Here is a 9,236-nt window from a genome sequence, read left to right on the forward strand (position 1 = left end):
ATCCACCCGCAGCCGGGGGAGGGGGCAAAGCAGGAGGGCAGAAAGGGGTGGAAGGACCCCGGCCATTGTGGGCCGGGGGGGGGGGGGCAGAAGGGAGCTCCCCCCACAGCGATGGGGGGGCGGGGCAGAGGCCAAGGCCCACGGGCGGGGGCGGGGTGGTCAGCGCCCTGCAGAGCGGGGGAGGGGAGGGGGGTTGGGGCGCTGCAGCCATTGGGCGCCAGTGGGGGGCGGAGCCTGCAGTGAAGGGGGGGAGGGGGGAGGCTCGCGCGCCCCGCCCCCCCGCTCGCTGTCAGCTGACGGGGTCAGGTGAGCGGCGGCCCACGTGACCCGGCCGGGCCGGCGGAGCAGCGCAGAGCCCGGGTGCCGCCATGGCCAGCCAGTCGCAGGGCATCCAGCAGCTGCTGCAGGCCGAGAAGCGCGCGGCCGAGAAGGTGGCCGAAGCCCGCAAGCGTGAGTGCCCGGGCGGCGGGGGGCCAGGCCCGGGGGCCTCCCCTGCGGCGGAGGGGCCGGGGCGCCCCCGGGGAGCGGGCGCCGGGCCTGGAGCCGGGGCCCGTTTGCCCCCGTGTCCGGTCTGGGGGCCGCTGTGAGTCGCCCAAGGGGCGGCCCGGGTGGGCTCTCGTCTGGCTGCCCCTGGCCCGCGCCCAGGCCGCTGCGTGTCTGTCCGGGCGGGGCCAAGGGGTCGGGGGTGGGGTGGGTGTGTGTGTGTGTGTGGGGGGGGGGGGGGGGATGGGTGTGTGGCTGTGTGTGTGCGGGGTGGGGTGTATGTGTGTGTGGGGGGGATGGGTGTGTGGCTGTGTGGGTGTGTGTGTGGGGGGGGATGGGTGTGTGGCGGTGTGTGTGTGGGGGGGGGATGGGTGTGTGGCTGTGTGGGTGTGTGTGCGGGGTGGGGTGTGTGTGGGGGGGGGATGGGTGTGTGGCTGTGTGTGTGTGTGTGTGTGCGGGGTGGGTGTGTGGGGGGGGATGGGTGTGTGGCTGTGTGTGTGCGGGGTGAGGGTGTATGGGGGTGGGGTGTGTGTGTGGGGGGGGGTGAGGGGTAGGTGTGTGGGGTGCGCGTGGGGGTATGTGGGGGTGTGGGAGGGGGGGACGTGGGGCCACGGGGGATCTGTCATGCAGGGACTGAGTGGGTACCAGTCAAGACCCAAGCTTACAAAAATGTAAGGACAGGACCTTCCCTTGTGCGAAGGACTCCTGCAAGGCCGGGTGCGTGGGAGACACGTTGGTTCTGGTTTGGCTCTTGCTTACCAGTGCCCTGCATTAGGTTCCGCTGCTGTAAATTAATTGCAGCTGGCTCAGTGTTCGGGTTTTGTGCTGATGTTCCCTCCCAGTTTGAAGAGTGGGTTGGTGGAAGACCCTGGTTCCCGCTCTTACTTCCCCCTGGAACAGGAGGGTGGGCCTGAAACTCTTAGACTTCCTCTGTCTCACAAGACCGTTTACTAAGCCCAAAGAAGAATGCGATGTCCTGCACACCAGTTACTTGGGAGTAAGGCCGTGACTCTGTCATGGATTCTGTGACTTTCTGTGACTTCTGCAGCGGCTGGTGTGACCGACCCCAGGGCCACACAGGTGGCTCCTGGGCCAGCCGCACCGGCCGCTGCTGGGGCAGTCTCCGGCCACTGCCCCCTCCCCCAGAGCACCGGCAATGCCCCCAGGTGGTGCCTGCCCCAGAGCGCCCATGGCATCTCTGGAGCCCCCCCTCCAGAGCACCCAAGATTTAGTCCAGGGTATATAGTAAAAGTCACGGGCAGACCATGGGCTGTGAATTTTTGTTTACTGTCCATGACCTGTCTATGACTTTTACTAAAAATACCCGTGACTAAATCTTAGTCTTACTTAGGAGTAGAGCTGGTCAAGTTATTAATTACTAATTATCTGACGTCCCTCTCAGCTCATGGAACCTATCTTGATTTGTGCAATTTGTATCCGTTTGTACATATTTGCCAAATAGCTTCTGGAAACAGATTTCAGCTGATGTGTTGCTTGCAAGCTTTTTGCTCTTCATGACGTGCTTTGTCACCCAAATCATATGGTATTGTTTCTGATTGGATAACTTCAGCTCTTTAAGCAGGAGACTAGCAGTTGATGAATAACGCTTTCTGGTACAATTTGTTGGACAAATCATCATTTGGTATAATACATATAACTGTAGAGGTTTGTGAATGTTTTCACAGGCAAACTGGCCTCCCACATGTTTGTGAATAACAAACAATATGACCCCAGGAATAATAGAGTAAACTAGATAGGTTATTCGTGGAATGGAAAAAAAAATCAGTTTTTCAGTGGCAAATAGGAAAACTTCCATGGCGCTATATATATATGATTTCCATGTTTGAAAAAAAAATCTTCCAAAGATGAACAGGCTGTAAACTAGCACAGTGCAGCTTTGCTGAGTCTGCAGACAGGTGGCTCCAGTATCACTGCTGGTAGCTTTCTCAAGCAATAGAGGGATGAATCAAAAGAGTGGTCAGTTTTGTTGCTTTTTTTTCAGGACCCTTTGAGCAGTGGTGGAACTGATCACTGTTTCACACAGCTGCTACAGACCAGGTCAATCCCCCTTCCATCGTCCTAGTGATGTGCACACGGGGTGTGTGTTGGGCAGGTGTAATAACTGTGTCGTTCAGGAGTGTGGATTTTTCGTGCCCTCAAAGGGATCTAGTTACACCAACCTAATGTCCTAGTGTAGATCAGGCTTAGGATCTGTCACTTGAGAGAAAAGTGTGTGCAGTGTGTTCTATTTTTTTAAATATTAATCTATATTCGCATATGTGGCTATGTTTTTGTTAGAGAGGGCAAGATCAACGAAATGCACTTTGCACTTAAAGCGGAAGGTGGCGAGGTTTGTGGTGGTCCTTAGTTCCTGTGGGAGTTCGTTGCACAATCTCGGGCAAGCTCCTGAGAAGGCTCTGTCTCCTGGGGGGATGTATGGGAAAGAGGGGGTGGGTGACACTTCTCCATTCCAGCAGCTGGAGAGGCATTGAAAGGCTTCGGATTCATCAGAAAACTGTTCTACTATCTACAAATTAACATGAAAGATGGTGCCACCAAGCAAGGCCTCCAGGTACTGCTCTATTAGGAATCCCATCAACTGGGGGCTGGACCAGTTTTATTGGCCAAATACTGGCCTTAATTGGGTGGCTCCTCCATGTTTCTTATCTGCCTCTAGCTGGTAGGTTTACTCCCTTGGCTGTTGTTAATGAAAGTGACGTTGTGTATATATATATGTTGACTACTTACATAGAGATCCTGGCCCCATCCAAGTCAGTGAGAGTTTTGCCATTGATATAAGTGGAGCTAGGAATTCATCCATGGTCCCAGCCCTGAGGAGTTCAAGGTGTCACATTTTTCAAGACCGGTTTTAAGGACTGCTTCTGGCCTAGTAGCTTCAGCTTCTTACGCTGTTGTATGGGAACTGGATGGCTTTAGTTCAGTTTAATTACAGAAATCTTGAAGGGGAAAAGTTCATATAGCAGCTAACTCTCTTACGGCAGCTGCACATCTGTCTTGCGGCAAAATTAGGATAACTTGACCTTTCTGCCATGCAGATTCACAGTGCTCTGCAATGAGCTGTACTCCTTCTGTAAGCAGAGCCAGCGGCGGAGTGTTTTCTAGCAACATCTGCTGGGTTTGGTGGCTATTTGTTCATTATCAGAGCTCACCAGTTGGAGAGCGTGGCAATGGATCAATGGTACACAAGTGCCCTTCAAGTGCTTCCTGGAAGATATGGAAATACCAGTTATCTGTATGAATTTGGAAGGCTGTGGGAGGTTGGAGAGGGTATACTGCATTCTGGAGTTGATCTCCTGCAGTCTCTTCATAGCTTGCTATAATTGCAAATGCTACAGCAATTGCTGTGAGAGTCCAATAGCTTGGGGGAAAGTGCTGTCACTGTTAAATCTGGCCTGGCTGTTGGGCGTAAATTGTTCCTTAATAAGGCTCTTTCTTTGGAAACAGGAAAGAACCGGAGGCTGAAGCAGGCGAAAGAAGAAGCCCAGGAAGAGATTGAGCAGTACCGCCTACAGAGGGAGAAGGAGTTCAAAGCCAAGGAAGCAGCTGTTAGTTAGATAATTTGTTGCCATCAAATAACCACCGGGCTCCATCAGTGTTACTTGCACTGAGATCTGCATGTGATGATGCGGTTAGATCTCTGGGAAATCATGTTTGGCTGCTGCTCCTCTTGGTGGAACGTTCCACATGGGGTGTTCTGTCCTTGAGCAGTTTCCCTTAATTGCTTCTCTGTGCTTTAACATGCAGCCAGATGTCTTGGTTTATATCAGTGGAAAGGAGCCAGGGCATCAAAAATATTTTGTCGCATCTCGGAAGCTGGAATTTCTGCCCTAGCAGTAAAGCAGTTAATTAACAAGATCATACACTGACCAGTGCTCCTGCGGTCCCGTTCGTAGAGTATAACACTATAAGTTACTCTGGCAACATGCACAGTATGTATTAATGCTAGAAGCAGAGACAATGCTCGTCTTCCTGCTTCCCTTACTAAATCCAGTTCATTCTCACAAATGCTGTTTGTTACAATGGTACCTTGATAGAAGGCACTTGGGCCACAGACGGTATTTAATGCTAGAGTTTATTTGTCTGAAATACTGCTGAGGCCTGGATTACCCTCACCTACTCCCATCACCCAGCCTGGGACACTCGCCACCAGCATGTAGGTCACAACCTGAAGTGTCTGTGCTGGACAGCCCTGGTTCAGCAGCCTGTCTACAGCCCCAGTCTGGCTTCCACCAGCCTGGGCTACTACTTGCAGGGTGAACCCAACACACTCCCAGCCCACAGCTGGGAGAAAGATCTGTGCTCTGCAATGTACAGCCCTCTCCTGGACAGTTCAGAGATAATAAGGTTCATTTGTTCCTCTAAAGAGAAAAAAGCAGTTTACAGCTTATCTGGGGTAAATACACCCTTTCCCTGCAAGGTTTAGAGTAAAAAAGAACAGCCTATGTCCCGTGTTCTCTCTGATTTTTTCCCACCCATGTGCAGAATGAATTGGGTTATGTGCACCATATGGAGGTGATGTGTGACACATCACCTTCATATTGGTGCACATAACCAAATTCATGTGGTGGGGCCGGGGCCGAGGGGTTTGGAGTGTGGGAGGGGGCTCGGCTGGGGCAGAGAGTTGGGTTGCAGGGGTGTGAGGGCTCTGGCCGGGGATGAGGGGCTCTGGGTTGGGTGCAGGGGTGTGAGGGCTCTGGCTGGGGGTGCGAGGTTTGGGGTGCAGAAGGGTGCTCCAGGGCTATGGTGTGGAGAGAGGATGCCCCGCAGCAGCACCTGGGCTGGGGGGGGGGGGGGGGGAAGAGGTGCCTCTCCCCACTGCGGCAGCAGCCACAGGATAGGCACCCCTCCCCTGGCAGGTTTGAGCTGGGGCTGGGTTCGGGGAGGGATTCCATGGCACATGGGTGGGAAAAAATCACAGGGAACACGGGACATAGGCTGTTCTTTTTTACTCTAAACCTTGCAGGGAAAGGGTGTATTTACCCCAGATAAGCTGTAAACTGCTTTTTTCTCTTTAGAGGAACAAATGAACCTTATTATCTCTGAATGATCCAGGAGAGGGCTGTACATTGCAGAGCACAGATCCTTGGGGGCCAGGCTAGGTTGGGGCTGGGGGAGGGGCGACCCTCCTCCGGCCTCAGCAAGTCCCCCGGGCGGGTTCCCTGAGTGCTGGCACCAAGAAGGCTGCTGTGTGGCCCCCAAAGCTTACAGGGAACTTAGCCTATGTCCTATTGTTAGTTTTTACGTTATGCTATGTAAAAGGAATAAAGTTAGAAAGGATAACAAGCAAATGAAAGTGAAAACATGCGTCTAAAACTTAATCTAGCAAGGCACAGGTTTTGTTCACAATAGTTTCTCACGCCTATATTCAGTTCCCTGAGACTTCAAGCCCCCCTTTGCTTGAAGGACCCATCTTTCTTAGCTTGCAAGAGCTGTGTTTCCTTATGCTTGGCCAGTGCTGGATGCCGAAGATGGCATTTCTCCTTGCTTATGTTGTCCGAAGTTCAATGACTGTTTCAAGAGGCAGGATGACCTCATGCTGATTTTTCCCTTCCTGAGGGCTTCCCATCCCCCTGCTGGTCCTCTATGTAAATGGAGCTTCTATTGTTTCTGGTCGCACCTTGCTTAATTTCACTGTAGGTTGCTGCCATCCCTCATGTTCTGGGGGAATCTTTTTCTCCCTTTTGGTCAATGACTGGAAAGCCTAATATCAATGAGCAGCCATAATTCCATATGTAGTGTTGGTACATAGAGTTCACAATGATATTAATCGCCAGGGTGTCATAGGCTTTCATAAAAGCTCTCACTCTACACAATTTATAATACAGTAAAATTGATTCAGTTGTTCGTCACTTGAGGTTCAGCCCCCCTGTCTTTATAGACAAGTAAACCTTTGCAATGGCTTCTTTGAAAAGTAAAACCAGACCAAGGTTTCTCTCCTGCTGGGTGTAGTTGGATCTTGTCTTCTCTCCCACGGGTCTGTTTACATGATATGTAAATACATTCTCATTGTCTTTCAGAGTGCTTTGCAAAGAACTCCCAGGTGGGGAAAACTCCGCTTCATTTGTCTAGTGCAGACCTGTTTACCCCCCCCCCCCCCACCCCCAGCATGCCTATTTTAAACACACTTTAGTAATCATTCCAGCATATGTCCATAACTCTTAATACCCATTGCTTACGTACATCACCCAAGAATACTAATGATCAGGGAGTTGTTAGTTTTCAAGTGATACCCCATCATTCCTGTCTTGTAGTGAGGTGACTACAATAGTGTGTAGGGTGTAAACACAGAGGTGCTTAATCTCACAGAGTTGGGGTTTTTTTGAAGAACATCAAAGAATAGAAGGGATGAATTTGTATTGCAGAAGTGCTTTACGTCTTAAATTACATTGTTTGTAAAGGGCTTTGTTTTTTATTTGAAATTATTTTCTTATTGCAGTAGTGCCTAGAGAGCCCTAAACTGGAATCAGGGCCTCGTTGCTCAAATACCTAGAGAGAGAGACCGACCTTGCCCCCAAAAGCTTAATCTAAATATGTAAGGCAGTCTGAGGATGGGAGGTGAAAATAGAGGCACAGAGAAGTGAAGAGACTTGCCCAAGCTCACATGTTGGGTTATTGGTAGAGCTGGGAATGGAACCCAGATCTCTCCCGGTTCCCAGTACAGTCCATTAACCACGAGTCCGTGCACCAAAGGATGTAACTGTTCTGCCATTCTGTATATACACCTGAGCACAACATTTTGTTTGGTTGCCAAGTATCTCTAAGTGGGCTTCTTTCTTTCTTTCTTAGGCTCTTGGATCTCATGGCAGCTGCACCACAGAAGTAGAGAAGGAGACCCAGGTGAAGATGAGTGCAATCCAGGGCAACTTCCAGAAGAACAGGGAGGAAGTCCTGAATAACTTGCTGATGTTTGTGTGCGACATCAAACCGGAAATCCATGTGAATTACCGCATCAATGGATAGCGGAGGGGGAAGGAATGGGTCTATGGAAGTGTTAGCAATAACAGCTATGCTTCAGATGAAGTGTACAGCCCTTAGACTTGCTATAGCCCTGTGTGCTTCTCGTAGAGGTGTTAAATTATTTCAGTAAGTTGTAGGCTATCTATCTTGTTGGAGAGACTCTAGTTTACCTTTATATGGATTCAGATCTTATCCAAAGATTTCATGGCCATGTCTCAAATATGCATTAAGTGTGATCTAGATATTTAAGGGGAACGTTAGCATTCTGTGCTTCTTGGTGGGTGTTAAAAATCAGTTTTCCTTGCTCAAAAATGTGGTGAGATGCCGGACAGGTTTAAATTGCAAGCCTCTGAGTCTGTATCTATTGGAAAACACAGCTCTGATGGCCTCATAGAGTGGAGTTTGTTACTGTAGTAGTGTTGGTAACATGAAAATAGGGTTAAGCCGAGTAAGGGAAAAAAAATATTCTGGGTGTGCAGTACTGGCTAGTAGTCCTCAGGAGCTTGTGAATGACTGTGTCTTAAGCACCCTCTATATATTCTACTGTTAACTTGAATTAGAAGCCTGGCACTATGATATTTGAAAGTAAAGAATTTATTTAACTCTGGAGTCTCTTCAGTTTTCTTTTTTTCCCCTACCCTTTTACTTACTATCTGTTGCAGTAGCACCTAGTTGCTGTGTACACACATGGGTCCTCACCCTGAGGAGCTAACAATGTAAATAAACAAGACAGACAGGGTAAGAGGAGAAACGGTCCTAAAGAGGTGAAGCAACTTGCCTGAGGTCACACAGCAGGTCAGTGACAGAGCCTGGAATAAAACTCAGGTATCCACTAGACCACTATGCATCAGTGTTCCTCAAAAAAAAAAAAAAAAATCTTCCATGATCACTTGGCGAAATGGAAGCTAGTCATTCTTTCCCACTGTATTCTGGTAATCAGACACTGAATGCAGTAATTATCCTTCCTTTCTTCATACTCCCATACTGATCTCTGCTGTACTGTAATACCCAGGTTGTACTGATTTAGGCAGCATCCTGCTGAGCTTAAGAACAGCGTGGGACAAAATACACTTGTACATACTAGTGTTTGTGTCCTGACTTGCAAAGAAATCGAAGTGCATCAGACCTCATTTAGATAGGCTTCTTGTTTCAGCATTTATCTCCATTAATTGGGGTGGTGATAATCCCTAATCTTGATAAAAGCTCTGTAAAGGATGGGTGAGGGAGACCAGCCAGGCAAGGGCTGCTTTTATGGATAGCGTCTCTATAATTAAAGTAAGCAAGAAATGTTCTACTTGATGCAAACCTGTTGCTTGGGAACAGACCAGAAATAACAGCCTGCACTCATAATAGTGTTGTTTGTTAGGGGGTCTAAAAACTCCTACCTCACAAGGGCGCTTTGATAGTGGTTAGGGGAGAGCGCATCAACCCTATCTTTTGTCTTAATTGCTAAGCTAAATTCTCATCAAATACCTCCTTAATAGATTCCTGAAAGAGCCTCTTCAGAAAATCAAGCTATTAAACTGGCTATGAAATTGAAACAACAAGCCCTACCTGTGTCACATTTCAGTGGGCCTGGAAAGAACCAGGACCGTATGATGCCTAGAATTACTTAGGCCTCACTCTTGGAGCCTGTTCCACTGGAATATTAATAAACCATATCAATGGCTGGACAGGTGCCAGCTGACTTCCCAGCCACCCCCCAGGGGAGAGGTGGTTGGCTCCTAGATTTAATCCATTAGTGTTTGAAGCATTTGCTGCTGCTATTGTAATGG

The 9,236-nt window shown here is 49.4% G+C and overlaps 1 protein-coding gene across 1 annotated transcript; it reads left to right on the forward strand.

Moving 5' to 3' along the window:
• The first annotated feature begins 286 nt into the window (after window positions 1–286).
• On the forward strand, window positions 287–8,068 carry ATP6V1G1 (ATPase H+ transporting V1 subunit G1). The gene is made up of 3 exons (XM_073313811.1): window positions 287–450; window positions 3,949–4,049; window positions 7,291–8,068. The coding sequence occupies exons 1-3, from the start codon at window positions 369–371 to the stop codon at window positions 7,462–7,464; spliced, it is 357 nt and encodes a 118-aa protein (XP_073169912.1). The 5' UTR covers window positions 287–368; the 3' UTR covers window positions 7,465–8,068.
• Window positions 8,069–9,236: the final 1,168 nt, after the last annotated feature.

The sequence above is a fragment of the Lepidochelys kempii genome, chromosome 16 (assembly GCF_965140265.1).
Source record: "Lepidochelys kempii isolate rLepKem1 chromosome 16, rLepKem1.hap2, whole genome shotgun sequence".
Taxonomy (NCBI): Eukaryota; Metazoa; Chordata; order Testudines; family Cheloniidae; genus Lepidochelys; species Lepidochelys kempii.